The sequence below is a fragment of the Gobio gobio genome (genome assembly GCF_949357685.1).
Source record: "Gobio gobio genome assembly, chromosome: 6".
In the NCBI taxonomy this organism is placed as follows: Eukaryota; Metazoa; Chordata; class Actinopteri; order Cypriniformes; family Gobionidae; genus Gobio; species Gobio gobio.
The window spans coordinates 4,684,201-4,712,100 of record NC_137102.1 but is presented as its reverse complement, the minus strand read 5'-3'; the positions used below and the strand labels follow the sequence as shown (position 1 = coordinate 4,712,100).

The window sequence follows — 27,900 nt, the reverse complement described above, 5'->3', positions numbered from 1 at the left end:
TAAAGGGATAGTTCACCCAAAAATGAAAATTAGCCCATGATTTACTCTCCCTCAAGTCATCCTAGGTGTGTATGACATTCTTCTTTCATACGAACACAATCAGAGTTATATTAAACATGTCTTGGCCCTTCCAAGCTTTATAACGTCAGTGAATGACTGTTTCTGTTTTGAAGTCCATAAAAGTGCATCTATCCATCATAAAATTGCCTCTATAAATCATAAGTGCATCAATCCATCATAAGCTTGAGAGATAAACATGACTTGAGGGAGAGTAAATCATGGGCTAATTTTCATTTTTGGGTGAACTATCCCTTTAATAGTTTAATAGAATTGGACCCTAATCTAAAGTGTGACCAATTCAAGAATTATATTACATATACAAATTATATACACTCTAAATATATCGAGCTACAACATTTTATGACTTTGTGATTTTTATGAAAAGTCCCAGAAATGTAACCTCGCAATCTTGCTCATGAATGCAGTGTAACGCAATAATGACTGTCAAACGGTGATGAACTGTATTGCCATAGATAAGAGTGAATGTGAGGAAATACTAAATGCGGCGAGCACATATTAATGCCTTATTCTGCATGACCATATTAACCCAATACCGAAACTTAACAACTGCCTTACTAACTATTAATAAGCAAGGAGTTTATTGAGCCAAACATCGTAGTTAATAGTGAATGTGCACTAAAGTGTATACACCATAAGTATATTGAGCAACAGCATGCTTGTGTAATGTTGCTTTAATATTAAATTAAAGTGAATGATAAACTTTTTCCAAACAAACACAATTCTGATTATAATAAGCAAGTTCTTGTATTAAATGCGTGCAATTATAAGCGCTGTAAGGGGGTCAAAGAACGCGTATATTGAACAGATACTGTGGAAGTGCTCTTATCTGAACAGTCAGTCCATGATTGTAGGCTTATTCTCCCTGAACTTATGATTGAATTGCTGAATTCGATTTGCATCAAAAGTGCATCTCCGATTTATAAGGGGAGAAAAGATAGCTCAACAAAAGAGATCCTATATGGCAATTTGCAAGCGCGCACAGACCCAAAAAGCAGTAATTGTGTGTTTCCATGATGTGGCCAGGTAAGAAGTAAGTGTTGTGATAGTAGAACAAATTGTATCGCATTGATCTCTTTGATTGCACAGGGTTGCGTATCTTTAGGCTATTTGTATATGGTGGGGTATAGCAGTGGAACGAGAGAGAGAGAGAGAGAGAGAGAGAGAGAGAGAGAGAGAGAGAGAGAGAGAGAGAGAGAGAGCTAAAATTGTTGCTAGGCGACCCGACATCAGTTCTTCCTTCTACAATCAGTCGGTTGCCACATGTGTGCAGGCTGAGTATAAAGCCAATGGGAGCGAATCCACTCCGTCTTTGAGTGGATACTTCTCGCTGGGCTCCTTTTTCAAAGAGCTGAAGGGAAGTGAGACAAATCTCGGCGATCAAATCCCTCAAATAGCCAAACTCTAGGCTAGAATGAGGTTTATGAAAGTGCAACGTCAAACTTTTTCTTAACATTTCGTGGATTAGTGGGGGATTGTGTCACTCCTGAGAAGAAGAAACCTGAATTCTTTCATCTGGTTTTAAGGTCTTTCTTCAGACTGAAATCATGTTGGACTGGAACTCGAGTGAGCCGTCGAACAGCTCCTTTGGAAACTCATCTGTGGAGGATCCTGAGGACGAGGAGCACCCCTTCCTGACGGATGCTTGGCTGGTGCCGCTCTTCTTCTCCCTCATCATGCTGGTGGGGCTGATCGGGAACGCTCTGGTGATATATGTCATCTCCAAGCACAGACAGATGAGGACGGCCACAAACTTTTACATCGGTGAGTTTCAGACAATCCCCTAGTGCAAAACCTTCACTAGACAAGCTCTATAAGCATTCACATAAAAAAAGCATCTAAAGACTAATATAGGCTATTGCCAGTGTATTATATTTGTTGTTCTTGTTGTTTTTATGCTTTATTTTGTTGTAAAAATATGCTCAGACCTACTGTATATGTGACCCTGGACCACAAAAACAGTCATAAGGGTCTTTAAAAAAAATTGAGATGTATACATTACACGAAAGCTGAATAAATAAGCTTTCCACTGATGTATGGTTTGTTATGATAGGACAATATTTGAAAATCGGGAATCTGAGGGTGCAAAAAAAATCGAAATATTGAGAAAATCTGCTTTAAAGTTGTCCAAATGAAGTCCTTAGCAATGCATGTTACTACTAATAATACATTTGTGATATATTTACAGTAGGAAATTAATAAAATATCGTCATGGAACATGATCTTAATATCCTAATGCATAATTGCATAATGCATAATTTTGACCCATACAATGTATTGTTGGCTATTGCCACAAATATACCCGTGAGATGCACGACTGGTTTTGTGCTCCAGGGTCACATACTGTATATGAAGCAGTTTTGAAATTCATTATATACTAACATATGAGTGACATTTCTGGTTATTAAGTCATTCAATTTTAAGGCATTTCCTAACCTCACAATCTTGCACAAGAGGTGCTTGCGCTGTGTTCCTTGAGAAAATGCAATAATTCTTAGGTACATGACAGCACATCATCCTGGGGCAATTCCTGTGAAAAATGTGATTAATCTCACTGTGCTTGTATAGAGTACTAAATAATAATCATATTTAATAATTGTATGTATGATAATAATATTACTAAGACTTTATTTGTATAGCTCCTTATATATATATATATATATATATATATATATATATATATATATATATATATATATATATATATATATATATATATATATATATATATATATATATATATATATATATATATATATATATATATAATTGTACCGTATTTGTACTTTTGGTCTTTTTGCAGGGAAATTATCATCAATCTGAGCATGAGTCAGATTAACATCCATCATTTTTGCTACATGTCATTTCCGTCTCGCATTCTTCTTAACTTCCCATTGTTTTAAGAATTGTCAGAATCCATTGGAGATGACAGTAATACGAACAGTGCCATCTCACATTGCACATTCAATTTTGCATACCTGTTCAGATCGTTCCTTACACATGTATTTCATTCCTCAGCTAACTTGGCTGCCACTGACATTATTTTCCTGCTGTGCTGTGTGCCGTTCACCGCTACTCTCTACCCTCTGCCCGGCTGGATATTTGGGGACTTCATGTGCAAATTTGTTGCTTTTCTCCAACAGGTAAGAAGAGCACCCTAAGAAAAAACAGAGCACAAAAACTAGAGTTTAAAAGCAAGATATTTTCCCTTTTGTGTAGTGCAAATGTGTCTCTGCTGCCTCATCTCAGAATGCTTTTGAGGATGGCCATGCCGACAAAGCCACTGTGAAGTAGAAAGTAGGAGAAATAAATGTGTAAGATCAATGCTTATATAGGATTCTGCACTCAATACGGTACCCAAGAGTGTCGTCCAGCAATACATGGATTTGTACGCTGATTTAGTCCCTATTTTTAATAGAAAATGATTGTTGGGCAGTGACGCCACAACATGTTTTAGAGTTGGGCATGGCCGATTTGTGTCGAGTCACCTTCCTAATGTTCACGACCAAATGTTTGTCTTGTCTTTGTAGAAATACTTTGATTGAATGGCCCTGGAAAAGTGTCATGCATAGCTTTTAATACTAATAAAGAATATTCTTAGATTGAGTCTGTTCTCACTGAGATGTAGATTCAATTTGTAGAAACAAATGTAGTTGCTTTGGTCGTGGGGTGTGTAGAGATTAATCACTGCATGTTTTCTGATTTCCGCACGTTTCACAATCAATGTACCGCTGGACATATATGTTCAGCAGAGAGAATGCCGATCCAGAAAAAAAAGGTATAAAAAAACAAACTAGACTGACAAAAATGTGGCACTATTTTGCTAAACCCCCAAAAAACATACCTTTACATATACACTTCACTGCAGCTTCCAGCTAAATGTCCACTAGTGGCAGTAAAACACCCACATTTTATGATTATTTATGATTATTGATTAATAAAGGTGAATTTTGTGTTTTGTGTATGTTTTGATCTCGTAACACTTTTACCATAGTACATTTTGATGTTTGCATCACATAAACAGCTCCTTCTCAGTATAGTCACAATAACAGAGCAAACAAAATTAAAATTATTTAAACGAGCACAAATTAATTATGCTTAATTGAATTGGGCCATAATAATTTTTTCCAGTGTAATGACTATTTTTATATCGATTAATCTATCGATTTATCGCAGTAATTTTCAACAATTTTACTTAAAAACATTTAATTTCACGTGCAACGTTGGCCTTCAGTAGTGTACTATAAAGTATAAATGTAAACAAGCCCTTGACAAAATGTAAAACTAAAAGAGTAAAAATGTAAAAAGGTACAAATTTGTAAACTAACATAACAAAAAAAAAGAGAATATCAGCTAATACTTTTAATATAGATTAGTGTTGTCACGATACCAAAATTATGACTTCGATACGATACCAGACTAAAATACCTCAATAATGATACTGAATCAATACCATGGTAAAAAACTGTAAAAGTAATTGAATAATATGACAGAACTTACTAATCATTGTTTTATTGTTAAAACCCCCTAAAAACTCACTTGGCCAGCATGTTCCTGCCCTGCTTCACACAGAATATGAGGTCCGGCCCTTTAAGAGCTGCACGGACCAAATTCATTGTAACACCCGATTTCTCATTCAACTCTGTATCCGTTCCAAGCGGCTCCTCCCGCAGTTTCTCTTGGAGCCAATATGGAAGTGACTTAAACTGTAATTCATGGAGTGGCCACTAGAGACAGACTCCAGAAGGAGCAGAATCTCATTGAGCTCATGTTAAAATGCCCAACTTTACAGCAGAAGAAAACATGTTTACAGCCTGGGAAAAACTGTGGTTTTGGTCTATACGGCTAATGTTGCCCTTCATGACGACTGTGAGGGGGGTGAATTTTTTAATAACTCATTCGTTTACATTATATAAAGCCTTAAAGTTCTGCATAATTAAGGGTGTGGCCACTTTGAGTGACAGGTGGATAGCCATATGCTGTCTGTTAGTCATCGCATCACCTCACCTCAGCTCCGCCCACGTCCCGCCTCTTTGCCCATCTTCTGCAACGCCCAGCTCGACCCGACTTTACGCTTCAAAACTGCTCTTCAGAATCCTATGGGTCACACATCGACGCAAATTAAGAAATACTGCTCTTATTAGAATGCTCTCATTTTTAAATTACCGGTACTAATACAATTTCATATCGTGCCCAACTTACCCAGTCGATTAAAAATATTAACGTCGACTAATTAACAGCGCCAACGCAGTCGATTGTATCGACCAATCGCAACAGGCCTCGTTTTTATCTTCTTTTGTTAATACTATATTAGGGAAGGGATTAGTGTAGGTAGCATGTTTTTTTAAAGAAACATTAACCTTTTAGCACCAGACATTTAATTTCTGGACTCATACGTTAAAAAGGAATGCGCAGACACTGGACATTTCACTTTTAAAAATGCTGCGAAACGTATAAGAAGCAGAAGAGCCTAATTTTGCAGAAATTATGTCACCATGTGCAAATTTTCCCAGTGGTTGGTAAAAACAATTGGTAATGGAAATGACAGAAAGGCAAACTTTAAAATATATATATATATTTGGCACTCAAAATATTTTGAACCATGACAAAGATGTGCTTTAACAATGGGTGAGATAAATATTTGAATACTCGGTGATGGGGATGTGGGCTAAAAGTGCTGGCGCCCCTAGTGTTTTAGACTTCTATGTTTAAAAGTAGCAATAGCAAGTGAAATGTTTAGTTAAGCACTGTTAACACTGAATAAATCTCACTATGATTTCAAATTACCTCTGCTTGAACTGTCACCTTATCGTGGTGGAGAGGTTTGAGTACCCGAATGATCCTGGGAGCTATGTTGTCTGTATGCTATATGCCCCTGGTAGGGTCTCCCAAGGCAAACAGGTCCTTGGTGACGGGCCAGACCAAGAACAGTTCACAAACCCTTATGACCACAACCACACCAAGCACCGTGACGTCGCCCGGCATGGCGCAGCCTGGGCCCCACCCTGGAGCCAGGCCCGAGGTTGGGGCTCGTATGCGAGCGCCTGGTGGCCGGGCCTCCCCCCATGGTCCGGCCGGGCTCAGCCTGAGGGTGGGCTCACCACCTGCAGGAGGGAGCGTAAGGGGCTGGTGCATTGTGAATCGGGCAGCAGTCGAGGGCGAGGCCCCCGACGACCCAATCTCTGGACACGGAATCTGGCTTTAGGGACGTGGAATGTCACCTCGTTGGCGGGGAAGGAGCCTGAGCTTGTGCGGGAGGTCGAGAGGTACCGACTAGAGATAGTCGGGCTCAGCTTGGGCTCTGGAACCACACTTCTCGAGAGAGGCTGGACTCTCTACCACTCTGGAGTTGCCCATGGTGAGAGGCGGAGGGCTGGAGTGGGTTTGCTTATAGCCCCCCAGCTCAGCCGCCATGTGTTGGAGTTCACCCCGGTGAACGAGAGGGTCGCTTCCCTGCGCCTTCGGGTCGGGGATAGATCTCTCACTGTCGTTTGTGCCTACGGCCCGAATGGCAGTGCGGAGTACCCGGCCCTCTTGGAGTCTCTGGGAGGGGTGCTGGAAAGTGCTCCGACTGGAGACTCCGTCGTTCTACTGGGGGACTTCAATGCCCACGTGGGCAGTGACAGTGACACCTGGAGGGGCGTGATTGGGAGGAACGGCCCCCCTGATCTGAACCCGAGCGGTGTTCTGTTATTGGATTTCTGTGCTAGCCGCGGTTTGTCCATAACGAACACCATGTTCAAGCAAAAGGGTGTCCATCAGTGCACGTGGCACCAGGACACCTTAGGCCGGAGGTCGATGATCGACTTTGTGGTCGTGTCATCAGACCTTCGGCCGTATGTCTTGGACACTCGGGTGAAGAGAGGGGCGGAGCTGTCAACTGATCACCACCTGGTGGTGAGTTGGATCCGATGGCGGGGGAGGAAGCTGGACAGACCCGGCAGACCCAAACGTACTGTGAGGGTCTGTTGGGAACGTTTGGCCGAGTCTCCTGTCAGAGAGATCTTCAACTCCCACCTCCGGCAGAACTTCGACCGGATCCCGAGGGAGTCTGGAGATATTGAGTCCGAGTGGACCATGTTCTCCACCTCCATTGTCGATGCGGCCGCTCGGAGCTGTGGCCGTAAGGTCTCCGGTGCCTGTCGAGGCGGCAATCCCCGAACCCGGTGGTGGACACCGGAAGTAAGGGATGCCATCAAGCTGAAGAAGGAGTCCTATCGGGCCTGGATGGCTTGTGGGACTCCGGAGGCAGCTGACCGGTACCGGCAGGCCAAGCGGACTGCAGCCCGGGTAGTCGTGGAGGCAAAAAATTGGGCCTGGGAGGAGTTTGGTGAGGCCATGGAGAAAGACTATCGGTTGGCCTCGAAGAGATTCTGGCAAACCGTTCGGCGCCTCAGGAGGGGGAAGCAGTGCCTTACCAACACTGTTTACAGTGGAGATGGGCACCTGTGGACCTCAACTGGGGTTATCGTCGGACGGTGGAAGGAATACTTCGAGGATCTCCTCAATCCCACCGACATGTCTTCCGTTGAGGAAGCAGTGGCTGGGGACTCAGAGGTGGACTCGTCCATCACCCGGGCTGAAGTCATCGAGGTGGTTAAAAAGCTCCTCGGTGGCAAGGCACCGGGGTTGGATGAGATCCGCCCTGAGTACCTCAAGTCTCTGGATGTTCTGGGGCTGTCTTGGCTGACACGCCTCTGCAACATCGCATGGCGGTCGGGAACAGTACCTCTGGACTGGCAGACCGGGGTGGTGGTCCCTCTTTTCAAGAAGGGGGACCGGAGAGTGTGTTCCAACTATAGGGGGATCACACTTCTCAGCCTCCCCAGGAAAGTCTATGCCAGGGTAGGCATTCGGCCGATAGTGGAACCTCGGATTCAGGAGGAACAGTGTGGTTTTCGTCCCGGTCGTGGAACACTGGACCAGCTCTATACCCTTTCCGGGGTGCTGGGGGGTTCATGGGAGTTTGCCCAACCATTCCACATGTGTTTTGTGGATTTGGTGAAGGCATTTGACTGTGTTCCCCGTGGCATTCTGTGGAGGGTGCTCTGGGAGTATGGGGTCGGCGGCCCCCTGCTTAGGGCTGTTCAGTCCCTGTACAACCAGAGCAGGAGCTCGGTCCGCATTGCCGGCAGTAAGTCAGACTTGTTCCCGGTGCATGTTGGACTCCGGCAGGGCTGCCCTTTGTCACCGGTTCTGTTCATAATTTTTATGGACAGAATTTCTAGGCGCAGCCAAGGGCCGGAGAGTGTCCGGTTTGGGAACCACACGATTTCGTCACTGCTTTTTGCGGATGATGTTGTCGTGTTGGCTTCCTCGAGGCAGGACCTTCAGCGTGCACTGGGACGGTTTACGGCCGAGTGTGAAGCGGCTGGGATGAGAATCAGCACCTCCAAGTCCGAGGCCATGGTTCTCAGTCGGAAAAGGGTGGCTTGCCCGCTTCAGGTGGGTGGAGAGTTCCTGCCTCAAGTGGAGGAGTTCAGGTATCTTGGGGTCTTGTTCACGAGAGAGGGAAGGATGGAACGGAAGATTGACAGACGGATCGGTGCAGCTTCTGCAGTAATGCGGTCGATGTACCGGTCTGTCGTGGTAAAGAAGGAGCTGAGCTGCAAGGCAAAGCTCTCGATTTACCGGTCAATCTACGTTCCTACCCTCACCTATGGTCATGAGCTGTGGGTCATGACCGAAAGGACAAGATCCCGGATACAGGCGGCCGAAATGAGCTTTCTCCGTAGGGTGGCTGGGCGCTCCCTTAGAGATAGGGTGAGGAGCTCGGTCACTCGGGAGGAACTCGGAGTAGAGCCGCTGCTCCTCCACATCGAGAGGGGACAGCTGAGGTGGCTCGGGCATCTATTTCGGATGCCTCCTGGACGCCTTCCCAGGGAGGTGTTCCGGGCACATCCCACCGGGAGGAGGCCCCGGGGAAGACCTAGGACACGCTAGAGGGACTATGTCTCCCGGCTGGCCTGGGAACGCCTTGGGGTTCCCCCGGAAGAGCTGGAGGAAGTGGCTAGAGAGAGGGAAGTCTGGGCGTCTCTGCTTAGACTGTTGCCCCCGCGACCCGGCCCCGGATAAGCGGAAGATGATGGATGGATGGATGGATTTCAAATTAGATATACTCTAGTATTTTTAGTTGTAGTTGGGGCCAGAAACAGCTCTGATTAAATTATATTTAATATGATATATGTTATGAATTTAAGATTATTGCCTTAAGTAGCTTCAAGCATAAGCAGAGTTTCACTTTTGTGCTGGGGGGGGGGCACTTATATATAATTTACATTATAATAATAAAGGAATTTAATAATTAAAGGATTAAAAGGGATTTAAGGGAATAAATAAATAAGAATGGTAAAATAAGTTCTAGGTCTAATTGTTGTAGGCTAATGAAGTAATCAATTTAAACTATTTGCCAATAACATTTTATTTTAAAAAGTGCACAAATTCACTCAAAATGCTAACTTTTTTTTGCCTCGTCGTCACATTAATTTATGAATTACATGAATCATGATCGCATTTTTTCAATTCAAAATGGCAAAATGTCATAAAAAGTTGAGTAGTTTGCATCGCTAGATAGTCTATTACTGTCGGTAGCTCAACATTTCTATAATAAAACAGTTGTCTAAGTAAGACTTGCATCTACTTACATCTTTCCACTAACTCTTGCTGTGTTGTGACAGTAAGCCCCGCCCTCTTTGATCTGATTGGCCGATCAGTTTGACATTGACGAGCGCTGTTAGACCACTGAGGTAGAGCAGCATAAAACATTAATTCGCCTAAAAATTTAACTTTTTATATTCCTAAAAACAAATCAGTTTTACTCATTCTACATTACAAGGATAAGATAAGACAAATAAAATGAGAAAATGTGAATTATATTCTTTTTTTTAAAAACAAAACAATTATTCATAGCTCAGACAAAATCATTGGCTCTGGTCTCCGCCTATGGCTTCAAGTACTCTCTATTACCAGCTTGTAGGATAGCTAATTACTTTTTTCCAAAAGGATAACAAGCAATTGTAGTCCAGCTACTTCAAAACTGTAGTTTATAGCTTGGCAAGCGGTCTCTCTCTCTCTCTCTCTCTCTCTCTCTCTCTCTCTGCAGAAATAAATAAAAGAGTAATCCTGTGTGAACCCAACCAGTTGCATTTATAACAGCCACACAGAATATACATCCAAACAGAAAACCATCACTGAAGAGAAATGCTCTGAGGACTATCAAGTTGTTGTTTTTTTACATTTGGGCACACATGGAGGAAGAACATCTTTTGTGTGGCATTTCAACATTATGATTCATCCCTCATTTCATGCAGATAATAGAAGATGTGAGTCAATCTTTATTCACTGCGTCATGAGAGACTGCATCGGCCAAACAGAAAACTGGGACACAGTATGTTTATAAAACCATTAAAAACATAAGAAAAAGAATATGCAACAAAAGGGATGTCAGCCCTTAAACAGTCAGTCTCATGTAAATCTAGTTAATGAGTATCTATAGAGTAGTGTTGATCCTTCATATCTCACAAGAGTCTTGAGTTTATCATATTTATAAAAGACAGAAACACTGCACCGATTCTTTCTGAAAACAGCCGAGCTCGTGGAGGCGTGCAGTGGGCGGAGCTAAAGAGACACAAGCACACATACACACACACACACACACACACGCACACACACACACACACACACACACACACACACACACACACACACACACACACACACACACACACACACACACACACACACACACACACATTGGTGTTGTTCGCATTATATGCGCGTGCTTCAGGTATATGAACTTACGCGCCGATTGCCAACAAAACACACACACATTTGATGCAGTTTCACTCACCGCCTGCGGTTTCCACTCATGACCGGGAACAAACACACATATTCACACACACACACACACACACACACACACACACACACACACACACACACACACACACACACACACACACACACACACACACACACACACACACACACACACACACACACACACACACACACACACACACACACACACACACACACTCTCTCTCTCTCTCTTACACACACACACTCTCTCTCTCTTGTGGTTTCCACTCATGACCGGGAACAAGCACACACACACACACACACTTGATGCAGTTTCACTCTCCGCCTGCGGTTTCCACTCATGACTGGGAACAAACACACACACTTGCAGAACATCTCGGGTTATGACTATAACCCTTGTTCCCCGAGAAAGAGAACGAGACACTGCGTCATCGTGACGACACTTCGGGGAACGCCCCTCGCGTAAAGCGTCTGAAGAAACAGTAGAATCAGCCCAATCCAATTGGTGTTGCGTGATGACGTAGTATGTGACGGCATACCCGGAAGATCCAAAGAGACGTCTAAACACAACAGAGAGAGCGTTCTTTGCGATGAAGCGAGCGCTCTGATGATTGGGTGGACACGAGATGAAGTCTGCTCTCTTCCGCCGTCACGTGAGGTGGAGGATGGAAGGCCTGGAGAACCACTGACTGTGTCACATTAGATGGCACCTTGGGCACGTAGCCCTGACTGGGATGCAAGATGGCCTTTACCATGCCAGGGGCAAACTCCAGGCAAGTCGGCGTGATAGCCAAGGCCTGGAGGTCCCCCACTCTCCTCAGAGAAGTAATGGCAAGGAGAAAAGCCACCTTGAAGGTCAGTATTCTCGCCTCAGCTGACTCCAGCAGCTCAAAGGGGGCCTCAGCCAACCCCTCGAGCCCCACTGCCAGGTCCCAGGTTGGGACCCTGGAATGAGCCGCAGGCCTCATCCTCCGAGCCCCGCGGAGGAATCGTACAACCAGATGGTGCCTTCCCAGCGGCCCATCACCTAAAGGTGCGTGGAAAGCCCCAATGGCAGCCACATACACAAGTGTGGACGGGGAAAGGCCGGTGGAGAAGCGGTCTTGAAGGAACTCCAGCACTGAAGCCACAGGGCAGTTAACTGGGTTCACCTCTCGCTCTCTACACCAAGTGGAAAATACATTACACTTCAGGCAGTACAACCTCCTGGTGGAAGGAGCTCTGGAACTGAGTAGGGTTTCCACGACACCCGCCGACAGGCCCTCACCTAGGTACTGGGCCCCCTCAGGGGCCAGACCCAGAGATCCCACATCTCTGGCCGAGGGTAGAATATCGTAACCCTGGCCTGAGACAGCAGGTCCCTCCTCAGAGTGGGCCACTGGGGTGCTACTAAGAGAAGGCTGATGCCCTCCCGGCGGACACGCTCCAGAACTCCCGGGAGCAGAGCGATCGGGGGAAAAGCATACAGACGCAGCCTCGGCCACATGTGTGCAATGGCGGGCCGGATGAGTGAGGGAGAACCACAGCAGGTAGTGGGACGTCTCTTGAGACACGAATAAATCCACTGGCCCAACCGCTCGCACATAGCCTCCACCACCTCGGGTGGAGTCCCCATTCCCCGGGCCTCAGCCCCTGCCTCGACAGGATGTCTGCTCCCTGATTTTGGTCCCCGGGGATGTACATCGCCTTGAGGGATGATAACCTCCCCTGGGACCACAGGAGAACCTGATGCGCCAGTCTGCAAAGAGGGCACAACCTCAGGCCCCCCTGGTGGTTTAGATACGATACTGCCGACATGTTGTCAGATCATATCAGGACATATTGGCCGTAGAGGTCCGGGAGAAAGCTCCTCAGAGCTTTGTAGACCGCCAGCATTTCCAGGCAGTTGATATGCAGCGAAGAATGCTGGGTCCCCCACAGACCTCTGGAAAAGTGGCCTTCCATGACCGAGCGCCAACCAGTGAGGGAAGCGTCTGTTGAAACAGATTTCCGGCAACAAGACGCTCCCAGCACTGGCCCCTGGGACAGGAACCAAGGTTTCTTCCACATGACGAGGGAACGAAGGCATCTGCACGTTACCCTGATTATACGGAAAGGATTTCCCCTGGGGGAAAACCCCTTGGTTCTCAGCCACCACTGGAGGGGTCTCATGTGGAGCAGGCCGAACGGAATCACGTTGGACGCTGCTGCCATGAGACCCAGCAGTCTCCGAAACTGCTTCACAGTGAGGCTGCGGCCCAGTTTCACTCTCGAGACCATCGCCAGTATGGACTCCACGCGTGCGGGGGACAGCTGTGCCCGTATCAGCATTGAATCCCATACAACCCCCAGGAACGTAGTCCTCTGGGAGGGCGTCAACACGCTCTTCTTCATGTTGAGTCTCAGACCCAAGCATCTTATGTGGGCTAGAACGACATCTCGATGTCGAACTGCCATATCGCACGACTGAGCCAAAATGAGCCAATCGTCGATATAATTGAGTATACGGATGCCCTGGAGTCTCAACAGAGCCAGTGCTGCATCCATACACTTCGTGAAGGTGCAAGGGGAGAGAGCTAGGTTAATGGAAGAACCCGATACTGGTACGCTTCGCCCCCGAAAGCGAACCGCAGGAACTTTCTGTGAGCTGGAAGGATGGAGATATGGAAATATGCGTCCTTCAGATCTATCGTGGCAAACCAGTCCTCGAACTGGATCTGACTCACGATGGCTGGAATAGTAAGCATCCTGAACCTGTATCTCCTCAGAGACCGGTTCAGATGCCTGAGATCTATTATTGGACGCAACCCACCATCCTTCTTGGGAACTATGAAGTACCGGCTGTAGAACCCGGTCTCCCTGTCTGGCGGAGGAATACATTCTATAGCCTCCTTGACCAGCAGGGAGCGTACTTCCTGCTCCATCACCCGCACCTGCGAGGGAAACCGAACTGCAGTCTGTAACCCCGTTCCACAGTACGCAGGGCCCACGCAAATATACCTGGAAGGCATGACCATGCGCCGAGATAATCTACTAAGGGAACTAGCCTCTCGAGGCCAGTCTCGGGTGTTAATCGAGCCTCTTGGGGAAGAGATCCGGAGGGCGCAAGCAAATGCTGGACCGTCGCAGGTCTTATTAGAGGCGACTGGTTCAGTGCGCGCGCGGCGGGAACGCAGCATCGATTCCCCGAGAGCCTCAGGGTGGAAACGACCTCGATCGCTCCACCCTGTGGGGGACAGCTCTCAGCGGCCCTGCCGAAGCTAGGACCGCTTGGGAGCCTTCTTAGCCTGGACGACGTCCTTCAGGTCGCCCTTAGGCTGAGAAGACGTCCTGCGATAGCGCCGTCTCCTTTGCCAAGCACCCTCGGGAGGGGCGCGGGAGGCGACACTCTGCTTTTGCACATCGCGGTGTGATGAGCTGGATGAAGGTAGAGCTACCTGCTCTAGCCGCGGATCCCGAGCGGCGAGGGATAAACCTCTGGAAGGCGGCTGACTGCTTCCTCGCCTCCTGAAACCTCTCGACGACAGTCTCAACTGCACCGCCGAAGAGGCCAGAAGGCGAGATCGGGGCATCGAGGAGAAAGTGTTTCTCTCTCTCCTTGATTCCCGACAGCGTCAGCCAGAGATGTCTCTCAACGCACACCATACCAGCCATAGAGCGGCCCACAGCGCGAGCCGTCTCTTTGGCAATATGGAGAGACAAATCTGTCGCCTTCCGGAGCTCGGTGACGTCATCCGGGGATGGTCCCTCGCCCTCATCCAGCTCTTTGAGGAGGTCGGCTTGGTATGCCTGCAGGACCGCCATGGTGTGCAGACAACCAGCAGCACGACCTGCCGCACTAAAAGCCCTGCCGACTTACTTGGATGTGTCGCGGCAAGGTTTAGTGGGCAGCGACGGGGCCTTCAATGATGCAGCGGCCCCGGGTGAGAGGTGGCCCACAAGCGCCTCTTCAACCTGTGGCAATGCTACATAACCCAACTCAGCCGTCCCCAGCACATTAGCAAAATCCAGCACCGGGGGATTCGATAGACGAGCTGAGAAGGGTTTTTCCCACGATCTACAAAACTCGTTCTGCAAATCGGGGAAAAAAGGAACCCGACACCTGAAAAAGCGTTCATCCAGCTTAGATGGAGGCTGGATGTCCACTATTTCTTGTGGCCAATCTAAACTCAGCTTGGCCACAGCGTGGGTTAAAAAACCTCCACAAGCTCCTCCATAGCGGGCGTGTGGGGTGGCGAGAGCCCCACATCATCCACCTCGATCCTCAAAGCGCCTGACCCTCCACCCCGCAGGAAGAAGCCGCATCGCGGGCTTCAACACGGATATCGGAATCGTCAGAGGAGGATAGGGAAGATGCCTCAGCAGTCCCATATCTTGACAAATCCCCACGATCTACGGCGCTGCACTGCCTCAACAGACGCAGGCCCAGAACCGCGGGGCTCACGAGGCTAGCCGGTCATAGTTCACTTTTTCTTACACAATATAACAACACTTTACTCTCAGACTGAACAAACAGAGCGCTAATGCTGAAGAGCAAAAAAGCTCTCTCTGTTGTGTTCAGTACGTCTCTTTGTATCTTCCGGGTATGCCGTCACATACTACATCATCACGCAACACCAATTGGATTGGGCTGATTCTACTGTTTCTTCAGACGCTTTACGCGAGGGGCGTTCCCCAAAGTGTCGTCACGATGACGCAGTTCGAATTCCCTCGAAGGGGAACTCCGGAAACACAAACTGCATCTACTGTTCCCTTAACGCTGGGTTATTTGTGAAGCTGAACAAGGTTCCCGTAACCCGAACGAAGCTGTTGATGGACGCGCTCTTGCTCTCACTCTGGGTGATGTGTGTGTGTGTGTGTGTGTGTGTGTGTGTGTGTGTGCTCATCCGGGAGAAGTGTCCATATAAGCAAATACAGCCCTTTATGACGTCACACTGGGCCATACTCGAAACTTGTTCTAATCCTGAAGGAGTGTATTTGGCACAGAAATACTCCGTCATACATCCAACTCATTTTTTGAAATGTTGTCCATGTTTATCATGAGAATCAACTCTTTAACAGTGTAAACAAATAGCTTACACTAACACCAAACAACAGATTTCACGTGTACTGTAGGAGGAATACCTGCATAAATTCAGCAGCAACTGGTCTGTCCTAATCCTGTACTCTTTGTACGTATTCGGCCATAAGCCGCTGAGAAGCTGATCATGTCATAAACACAGATTGAGGCTAAACACACCCTTTTTCACATCATTAGATCCCTTGCACAGAATATGAACAGCTCTTTGTTCACACCTGTTGCATCAAAGAGCTTAAGCTTGCATTAAAAACCCTCGGCACAATGGTTGACTTCATTCTCCAAAACCTCTCCTCCTACCCGATTCTTTTAATTTAAGATGTGCAATCAGGCACTTCAGTTCAATTAATTCACCAGACAAAACCACAAGTGAATGAGGCAGTTTTTTTCTGTCTCGAATTAATTCAAAACGCGATGAGCTAAAGACTGGCCTGTATTGAAAGCATAATGCGGATGTGTTTTTGATGTGCCAGATATCAGATTACTTAAATCCAATTTTTATGTTTACTCCAGCGCTCTGGAGCGTGTCTGTCTTGATGTGCTGATAATGATATGAACACATGATAACCAAAGGTTTGGCCATGTGTAGGTGACCGTACAGGCGACGTGCATCACTCTTACAGCCATGAGCGGAGATCGCTGCTATGTGACTGTGTATCCTCTGAAATCCCTGCACCACCGGACCCCCCGTGTCGCAATGATTGTTAGCATCTGTATCTGGATCGGTAAGTCATTTAGTAGAATTATACGTTAGGCCTACATACACAAAACCTTGCTATAATGTTATTAATATCAATAAAGATGGCACCATTATAACAGACAGGCTGGATTCTCTCTGTAACTGCACTTTATTTAATGTAAATACAACTTAATCTCCATCCACAGCATCTGCTGTTGATTATCACATAAATAATAGGCTATATTACATGTGTTAGCATGCAACTGGTCGTTCACAGCTGTCGGAAACCTCCTTCTAGAGTATGTTTACATAGAAAACGCAGCACAATGCATCATAAAAACAAGTTCTGTGTGAACATGGAATATCTTTAATCCAGCCTTGATATCATTATTATTAGGACGTAACGTTTGAAAATGCATTTTTGAACAATTATATAGGCTACTAAATTGCACAATATGGATGTATTGGCAACATAAAAAATAAAAAAAGATTTTAAATATAAATGTAATTTATGAATGAATTCATGCAGATTTTTGCATTTTTAAAGCGGTGTCCTTTATATTATATATACTTTTATATTTTATTATTTGTAGTTTTGTAGATATTTTAGATGCTAATACATTAAAAATGTGCTTTCAGTGTTTAAGTAAACATACGGAAACATGCTACCATATGTCATTAGCATGTCTAAGTAAACATTTGGAAAGTCATTTACATGTCATTAGCATGTAAACCTGCTATGTTTTGCATGTGTTCACATAAGATTACATCAATAACTCAAAACCAGAGGTCCATCCACGTAGAAAAGTACCCACAAAAAAAGTTTGTCACATTGAGAAAATACAGCTCAAAAACGTTATTTTGAACACACTTTAGATTAGAAAAATAATTATCACTATTAACTACCTATTAGCTACGACTTTTGCCTCAAACTCCTAATTACTGCACTGTAAAAAAATATTGTTGGTTTAACTTAAAAAAGTAAGTAACCTGGTTGCCTTAAAATTTTGAGTTAATTGAAATTAAACATTTGAGTTAATACAATGAAGGAAATTGGTTTAATAAATAGAAAATCTAAATATTATTGTATCTGAACCACATACATTTAAAAAAATGTTGTGATAAATCATGAAAATAGCACAATTTGGCATGTTTCATTGCATTATTACAAAAAAAACCACACAATTACGCAATATGCTTCCAAAATCTTTTAATAATATTTGAATAAAGGGTGATGTCGATTCTCAAAAGTTCATTGTATAACTAAATTTTTTTTATTTCAATGAACTCAAAATTAAGGCAACCAGGTAACTTACTTTTTAAATATTTTTTTTACAGTGTGTTTATTAATAGTTAGTAAGGCAGTTGTTAAGTTTGGGTATTGGGTTGGATTAAGGGATGTAGAATATGGTCATGCAGAATAAGGCATTAATATGTGCATTATAAGTACTAATAAACAGACAATATCCTAGTAATATGCATGTTAATAAGCAACTAGTTAATAGTGAGAATTGGACCCTAAACTAAAGTGTTATCTTTATTTTTGCTTAATTAATGTAGGCTAAATGCTTTAACAAAATTCATGCGTCACATATGCGACCCTGGACCACAAAACCAGTCATAAGGGTCAATTTTTGGAAATTGAGATTTGAATAAATAAAAGCTGAATAAATAAGCTTTCCACTGATGTATGGTTTGTTAGGATAGGACAATATTTGGAAATCTGGAATCTGAGGGTGCAAAAAAATCTAAATATTGAGAAATTCTCCTTTAAAGTTGTCCAAATGAAGTCCTTAGCAATGCATATTACTACTAATAATACATTTATGATATATTTACAGTAGGACATTTTCTAAATATCTTCATAGTACATGATCTTTACTTAATATCCTAATGATTTATGGCATAAAAGAAAAATCTATAATTTTGACCCATACAATAGTTAGCTATTGGCTATACACAAATATACCCGTGAGACATAAAACACCAGTGCATGACAGCACTCAACTGCATTTCACCCAGAATACTCTATATGCAAAAGATTAAAAATGAACTAACATTAAAATTCTCATCTTATCCTCTCTTATGCAACAAGGTTCCTTCATTCTTTCCATACCAATCTTCCTGTACCAGAGGCTTGAGGACGGCTATTGGTATGGACCAAGAAAATACTGCATGGAGAGGTTTCCATCAAAGACCCATGAGAAGGCTTTCATCCTCTATCAATTCATAGCTGTGTATCTACTGCCTGTCATTACCATCTCCTTCTGTTATTCCTTCATGTTGAAGAGAGTGGGACAGGCCTCCGTGGAACCAGTGGATAACAACCATCAGGTATGATCGTAGAAAACAACCATGAGTGATGACACTCCACTGAATGCATATAAAAGGCTATGCGCTCTTTAATCTATAATTCAGGTGTACATGCTCCCGAGAGGTTGTGAAACAGGTTTCTTTTCTTCTCTTCAACAGTAAAGACAAAGTAGTTGTCGTAGTAAGCTGTTTATTTGGTGAAAGAAAAGTAATTCAAGGCCAAAGTAAAAGACAGTGCCCTGCAAACATGAATAAATAACTGGAAATGCTACTTTTAAAGATGCAGTGAGTGATTTCTGAGAAACGCTGTTGAAAGTGGATCAAACCCAGCACCACAACACACTTGTAGCCAATCAGCAGTAGCTCATGAGGGGGGAGGAGAGAGAGAGCCAGAGGCAGATTTGAAGAAAGACTGTAGAAAGAGAGACATTACAAAAGAGAAAAGGTCAATATCACTGGAAAAAGAAGGGTTATGATCAGGCAAGAGCTTGAGAGAGACCTAAGCGAGAAAGGCGAGTAACATCCACTATATCGCCAAATGTTTTGGGACGCCTGCCTTTACATGCACATGAACTTCCCATTCTGTAGGGTTTAATATGGAGTCCCCCCCCCCCCCCCCTTTGCAGCTCTAACAGCTTCAGCACTTCTTTCCTCAAGGTTTAGGAGTGTGTTTATGGGGATTCTTCATTTGTGATGTTGGACGAGAAGGCCTGGCTCTCAGTCTCCGCTCTAATTCATCCCAAAGCTGTTCTATCGGGTTGAGGACTCAAGTTCCTCCACACCAAACTCGCTCATCCATGTCTTTATGGAGCGACGCTTTGTGCACTGGTGCATGCTGGGACAGGAAGGGGCCGTCCCCAAACTGTTCCCACAAAGTTGGGAGCATGAAATTGTCCAAAATGTCTTGGTGAAGCATTAAGAGTTCCTTTCACTGGAACTAAGGGGTCATTGGTCTGTCACCGCTCGTCAATGCCAAAATATTCGAGAAAAGAGTAGGTTGGCTTTATGTTCACACAGAATCTGCTGAGGCTAAACGCGAATTTTAGCAGCACGACTCAACGTCAAGTGAAAGAAATGTAAGCTAAGACTCTGCTTCTTTAAGTCAGAAATGTTTAACAAAGACAAAAATATTCAGGCAAATGAATAGCCTACACTTTTGTCTAATTTCGCCAATTTGAATTGAAAATAGGCCAATGTGATTCATAATGTAATTAACAAACAAGAAATATTAACAAAACCGTTTGCTTCAGATTAGGCATAAGATTAATAATGAATGTGTACATATTGTAAATTAATATTATTCCATTTGTAGCCTTCAGTAAATAAAAAAAAGGCTCAGCTATTTCAGCCTGTATTGGGCATAAGATTAGTCATGAATGAGTTTATTTTGTGAATTAATATAATAAACTGAAATTTTTAAATTAAATTAAAAGTAAATTAACGTGTCTAAGAAAAGTATTCATAAAACATATGAATATCAGTATGTTAATATGTAAACCATATTTACTTTCTTCACTGACGAAAATGGAAAAACTATATCAGTCAAAGCTCAGCGTTAGGAGGGAAGAGACTGGGCAAGATAAAAACAGAGAAGAAGAGAGATGTGGAGATAAGAAAGACAAATAATCTACTGCCCACTGACATGGTTTTCAAGCTATTTTTATCAAATTTTTTGGCCTTCAGAACAATGCACATATGTAGATCAGAGAAATAAACATTTTCTCGGGGGAGCTTTATAAGTATTGCTTTATAAGTATTAATTAACAGCCATCCTATGGATATGCATGTTAGTAAGCTACTAGTTAATAGCGCAATTTGGACCCTAAAATACCCTCACTGGGGGCTAAGCCCACCTAAAATGGAAATCCTAGAACCGCCCCTGCAGAGAAGCGTGATTGGTCACTCTAGAGAACACGTCTCCACTGCTCTAGAGTCCAGTGGTGGCGCGCTTTACCCCACTGCATCCACGCTTTGCATTGCACTTGGTGATGTAAGGCTTGGATGAGCCGCTCGGCCATGGAAACCCATTCCCTGAAGCTCTACACACTGTTCTTGAGCTCATCTGAAGGCCACAGAAGTTTGGAGGTCTGGAGCTCTTGACTCTGCAGAAAGTTGGCGACTTCTGTGACCCTCAGCATGTGCTGACCCCGCTCTGTGATTTCACTTCATGGCTGAGTTGCTGTTGTTCCCAATTGCTTCCACTTTGTTATAATCCCACTAACAGTTGAGCGTGGAATATTTAGTAGTGAGGAAATGGACTTGGTGGCAACCTATCAGCAAAAAATAATTCATTAAGAATGAAAATCAATTAATCTTTTTAAGTCATTTCGTTCATTTCAGCAGAATAGAATATTATGTTAATAGTAAATTTACCCAAAACATCAACTTGTTGATCACATTTAGAATGAGAAAAAAACTATAATGCAGCCAAGGCCAAACTATGAGAAACAGAAATGTTAGTTACAGAAACATTTGAATGGTTCATAGAACTATTGGCGGAAGTAGCCTACTCGCTTTTTGGCGTGTTCGCACCACAGGTGATTTTAGCTCTAGGAATACCTTTTTGGGGGAACTAAATTAGCTCCTACGTCAGAGTAGGGTCTAACCTAGGACAATAGGAACTATGTAAGTGTCCCCTGATTGGCCGAATGCACGCGAAACACCAGCACCCTCCATTTTTATTTATATATTATAGCCTATATATTTACTCTACGAACTAACTCTACAAACATGGAAAACAGTGATAGATGGATCTCTCAACCTTTACACTAAGGAGAAAAACCAACGCAACTCTGTGGGGCCCAAACGAAACATGATTATGTATTTCTGCTCAGCTAGCGACATTGGACATCAGCCACACGGCAATACGCCAAAGTCTACTTTCCTTGTATAACAGTTCAATCTAATAACTAGTAAACATAAAGTTAACTAATGAAGATGGAGAATGTGAGGGCTTTGTGCTCTGGCATTCTCAGCATCATTAAAATAAATGTCCGTGGCGTCAAAATAAGTCACAACAACAAGCGCAAGTTACGTCACTTCAGAGTTCTGGCGGTGTGAATGCAACCAGGAAAACCACCCTAGGGGAACATTTAGTTAGTACATTTAGTAGTTCCTATAACTACCAGTAGCCATATCACCCTGTAGCCCAAGACTGGTTTCCCACTGAAGCTAATCAGGGCTGGGCCTGGTCAGTACCTGGATGGGAGACCAACTGGGAAAACTAGGGGTGTTAGTGAGGTCCTAACGCCCCAGTATAGTAATGGGGACACTATACTGTCAAAGAGCACCGTCCTTCGGACGAGACATTAAACCGAGGTCATGACTCTCTGTGGTCATTAAAAATCCCAGGATGTCCTTTGGAAAAAGAGTAAGGGTGTAACCCCGGCATCCTGGACAAATTTGCCCATTATAGCCTCCTATTCCTCCCCATATCCTGATTGGCTTCATCACTCTGTCTCCTCTCCACCAATCCGCTGCTGTGTGGTGGGCGTTCTTGCATCATCCAGGTGGAGCTGCACATTGGTAGTGCTTGAGGAGATTTGAGACCCAGAAAAGTGCTTTATAAATGTTACAAATTATTATTATTATTAACTATCCGGAGAAAAATCTTCTATTAAATCATTGCTTAGCTGGGTCATCAGGCTATGCCATTACGCCACCTCCCCATCCGAGTTGTTCATTTCTCTTGTTTGTAAGGAAGGTTGGGAATTATTCATTCATTGCTGAAAATGTAATACGGCCGTCATGTCACATGACAAAAGAACGAAGACTCTAAAGGTGAACTAATCATTATTGTTTCCGGTACAGCATAGCCTTAGCCTAAGGGGCTGTGACATGACTAAAGAACAAACGATTCGGACCAAAGACTCGAGAGAGAGAGAGAGAGAGAGAGAGAGAGAGAGAGAGAGAGAGAGAGAGAGAGAGAGAGAGAGAGAGAGAGAGAGAGAGAGAGAGAGAGAGAGAGAGAGAGAGAGAGAGAGAGAGAGAGAGAGAGAGAGGTGAACTAATCTTTTCTTTTTCCTGTACAGAGACACAAGATGAATGAGACAGCTCGTTGTTATCCTTTGCTTTTGAGTTCACCCTACATAACAGAAGAAACACACGAAACACAAGCACAGGAATACGAAACATTATTTTGCTTTGCTTCAGATATGATAAAAAGAGGGAGGGAGGAGTGTATTTCAAATATCAATAGTATTTCTCAGAAATCACTTACTGCACCTTTAATTCTTAATGAATTATCTCACTTATGAAGTGATAGAATTAATGAACGATATTAATATAAAATAATCTTAAAGGGGTGGTAAAATACATTCTTTCGAAGGCTTGATTGTGTTTGTGGTTTGCACTGTAACGTGTTCGTGTTTGTAAAAAATTTCATTATTTTTCATTTATTTGACCTTTATTCTACACTGCTCTGTCCCTCCTTGTAAAAACGGCCTGATGGTTCTATGAAGCCGGTCCCTCAACAATACTCAATGGGCTCTGATTGGTTAGCTGGCCCAGTGTGTTGTGATTCGCTAACCGCCTAGAGCACGTTTGTCGGATACGCCACGCCCCTTACCTTTACTGGTAGACTGTGCTTTGGTAGTATTAGAAACAATGGCGTCAATAAAACCATACCAATTTGAGCCCGAATCGGACCCAGACAATTTTAGTGAAGATGATCGAGCAGAACACTGCAAAAAATGCTTTTCTTACTTAGTATTTTTGTCTTGTTTTCAGTCCAAATATCAAAAAATTCTTACATTAAGAAGCATTTACTAGACAAGCAAAAGTTTTTGTCTTATTTTGGGGGAAAATAACTCAAAATTAAGGGAGTTTTTGCTTAAAACAAGCAAAATAATCTGCCGATGGGGTAAGCAAAATAATCTTAATTCAAACAGAAAACCAGATTATTTATTAGTATATTATTATTTTCCCCCAAAATAAGACAAAAACTTTTGCTTGTCTAGTAAATGCTTCTTAATGTAAGATTTTTTTAGATATTTGGACTGAAAACACAACAAAAATACTAAGTAAGAAAAGCATTTTTTGCAGTGAACCTGTTCAAGAACGGCTTTTAAACGACGTTTCAGAATTTTTTGCAAGATTATAGCCAAATATCTATCGCAAGAACTATAAACCCAAAACGAACACTAAACATTGGCTTTACTATAGTAGCCAAATCATACACAGAACCATGTTTAGCATCCCTGTAGATAAACATTACATAAAAGCTCTAATCAAAGAATAATTTACACTAATTCCAAGTTCGCTGTTGAGATTTAAAAAAAGTTTGTCGGATAACGAGCGACAAACACGTATGAATGAGCATTTTTTTTAGATGTTTTTATTTAATTTTTTTGTATTATTTATTATATGTGTATAGTAAGTTTTTGTGTGTATTGTGAGTACTTTACTGTCTTCATGTATTGCTGCTAACGCACTTTAATTTCCCAACTGGGATCAATAAAGTATTACTACTACTACTACTACTACTACTACTACTACTTAACAAACTGGTTTGCAGAGCCAAACAGCGTTGTCAGTTGGTTACTTCCTTGCTACAACGTACAATTAACAATACAAACTATTACAGGAAAACACATAGACGAAAAATAAATCACACTTACAGGTTGTGGCCTGTAAACAGCTTCTGTTTTTAAATCCATCTTTCAGGATAAGCCGCTGTGCGAATCCTGCATTGAACTCGCGAAGATTGTGGAAGCTTTCCTCCGTGAAATGTGCAGCACAGAGAGCGAGATTTGGGTAATAATTATGAGGGACAGAGTTTAAAAGAAATTGTAACCATTGATCCCTAACTTCCCCGTCCCTACGAAGGCTGAACAAAGTGGACCTGCAATCCGGATAAAATAAAAGCGTTTCGTCGGCATCACAGCAACAACACTTCAGCCTACTAACTATACCACAACAACTCTTCCCCACAGCAATACAAAATGGCCTCGCCCCCCTTAATTAATATTCTCCGAGGAGGGGTTTATGTAAATATTGTGGCTGGTGATGTCACAGATCCTGGAGGAATGTCTGTAGTCCCTACCGGCCGTTTGCTGTAGTCCTTAGAAATTGATTTCTTTAAAAGCAAATATCTCCCTTTGCTTTAAACTTTGAACGTTGTAACTTTGCAGATGTTGTTTATGCTCAAGCAGCAACATTACACGTTAGCTAAAGTTAGAATAGTGAAATCGTGGTTTACCACCCCTTTAAAATATAAAGTATTTAATCCTTGTAATATTTTGTAAAGCTCATTTTCACAGCATTGTGATCTGGTGTAGGTGTGGTCCAGCTTCACATAGGCGGTGCCCGAAATCTATCATGACTTCACACGTTTTGTATGTAAAGGAATGGGATTACAAAGTAAAATCAACATCATGTCTAAAGATAAATGAGACATAACCAGTCATTTATTTAATAGCTTATTTTTTTTGACAGAAATGGAATCATATGTTGAATATACTCCAGACTTCGCTGTAGATGTAGGGACTCTTTGAGATGTGGGCAGTGAAAGCTTTGCCACATATTCGCTTTGAATTTCAGCCTAAAAGCTCCTAAAAGCTCAATCTTCTCTGAGGAAAAAGACTTTCCCCACATTACATCTGAGTGACCTCTAATGCACTCAAAGTTCATGAGTCACCAGACACTGCTTTTTGCGCTGCAGATGTCACACGTCTTAAAAATTATTTTTCTTGTAGTGAGTTTTGAGGAACTTTCTCTGGAGTTGGAGTGTGGTTAGATGTGCCATTTATCTTTATATAATTAAACCAGAATTGGCCACTGTGGAATAACCTTTTCCTAATTAATGCTTTTGTTTCATATTATCTTCTTTGCTACTTTATCTTCACTTAAAATACTTTGCAATGGTCTCTACGGTTCATTTTCACAGCCGGCAAATAGTGCAAGTAATTTCTGAATCTGTCTTTATATATAAAATATAATATATAACAATATTTTGGCAATATAGCCAAAAGTATTGGGCCGCCCCTCCAAATCACTGAGTTCAGGTGTTCAATCCCTTCATGGCCACAGGTGTATAAATCAAGCTCTAGGCCTGCAGACGCTTCTACACACATTAGTGAGAGAATGGGCCGCTCTCAGGAGTGAGTGTGTGTGTGTGTGTGTGTGTGTGTGTGTGTGTGTGTGTGTGTGTGTGTGTGTGTGTGTGTGTGTGTGTGTGTGTGTGTGTGTGTGTGTGTGTGTGTGTGTGTGTGTGTGTGTGTGTGTGTGTGTGTGTGTGTGTGTTCGCTTCTACACACATTAGTGAGAGAATGGGCCGCTCTCAGGAGCTCAGTGAACTCAAGCGTGGGGCCGTGATCGGTGGACACCTGTGCAATAAGGCCAAATATTATACTAAATATTCCACGCTCAACTGTTAGTGGTGTTATAACAAAGTGGAAGCGATTGGGAACAACTGCAACTCAGTCACGAAGTGAAATCAAAGAGGGGTCAGCACATGCTGAGGGTCACAGAAGTCGCCAACTTTCTGCAAGATCAAGAGCTCCAGACCTCCAAACTTCTGTGTCCTTCAGATGAGCTCAAGAACAGTGTGTAGAGCTTCAGGGAATGGGTTTCCTTGGCCGAGCAGCTCATCCAAGCCTTACATCACCAAGAGTGGGATGCAGTGGGGTAAAGTGCGCCGCCACTGGACTCTAGAGCAGTGGAGACGTGTTCTCTAGAGTGACCAATCACGCTTCTCTGTCCGGCGATCCGATAGACGAGTCTGGGTTTGGCGGTTGCCAGGAGAACGGGACTTGCCTGACTGCATTGTGCCAAGTGTAAAGTTTGGTGGAGGGGGGATTATGGTGTAGGGTTGTTTTTCAGGAATTGGCCGCTTAGTTCCAGTGAAAGGAACTCTTAATGCTTCACCAAGACATTTTGGACAGTTTTATGCTCCCAACTTTGTGGGAACAGTTTGGGGACGGCCCCTTCCTGTCCCAGCATGCACCAGTGCACAAAGCGTCGCTCCATAAAGACATGGATGAGCGAGTTTGGTGTGGAGGAACTTGAGTCCTCAACCCGATAGAACAGCTTTGGGATGAATTAGAGCGGAGACTGAGAGCCAGACCTTCCCGTCCAACATCACAAATGAAGAATCCCCATAAACACACTCCTAAACCTTGAGGAAAGCCAGAAGAGCTGAAGCTGTTGGAGGTGCAAAGGGTGGGCTGACTCCATATTAAACCCTATGGATTAAGAATGGGAAGCTCATGTGCATGTAAAGTGTAAGGGAAAGCTACAATATGAGTATAAATGAACTAACGAAAACACTTCCTGAATTATACACCCACACTCATGTTAAACGACATCCTAAGATGACGGGGAGAAAAGGAAGGAAGAACCATAAAGTATGGAAGAATCTGCAAGAGCCAGCATCGTCTGTACAAGAGTAACTAAGATGACAAGATATCGACACACTTGATTTCCTTTGCAGACAAAATAGACTTCCTCTTTGGAAAGAACCCAGATTGCTTAACATGTAAACAGTTCGGTATAAATACCCCTGTATTTTTTCTGTCGATGTGCATTCCTTTTCGATTTCTTTTGATTGATGTACCATCATTGAGAATTACTCTCTCTCTGTATTTTTATTTGCATTGCTCTGCTGTATCAATCTGACTTGTATTGCTCGGACGAGAACAAGTTACTTTTTTACATCTATTGCTTGAAACTGCATACCAGGTATTTCAAACCTTTATATTGACCCACTCATTCATGATTGTCTGAGATTGGATAAGCTGAAGTATTATAACCTGTAACCTTTTATTATTTTGCTAATTACTTTTGGATCATTGTTTAACCAGTACTTTTATCTTTTGTATAAATAAATTTTCATTTTATAAAGAAAAAGTATTTTTCAGTTTTTTACCTCAGCTTATAAAGTCAATTGCATAAAGAATAGATAGAGCATTTTTATCGCATCTGACACGGCCAAGGGGTCAAGCAACCATCGTTG

The 27,900-nt window shown here is 43.4% G+C and overlaps 1 protein-coding gene across 1 annotated transcript in view; it reads left to right on the top strand.

Moving 5' to 3' along the window:
- Positions 1-1,625: 1,625 nt before the first annotated feature.
- Positions 1,626-27,900, top strand: part of kiss1ra (KISS1 receptor a) — a gene marked incomplete at its 5' end in the record, with an annotated part of 40,726 nt that continues 14,451 nt past the window's right edge. The window contains 4 exons of the mRNA XM_079819438.1: positions 1,626-1,842; positions 3,097-3,221; positions 16,545-16,680; positions 18,730-18,968. Of these exons, the coding sequence (XP_079675564.1) occupies positions 1,626-1,842; positions 3,097-3,221; positions 16,545-16,680; positions 18,730-18,968 (717 nt within the window). The remainder of the gene's footprint in view (positions 1,843-3,096; positions 3,222-16,544; positions 16,681-18,729; positions 18,969-27,900) is intronic.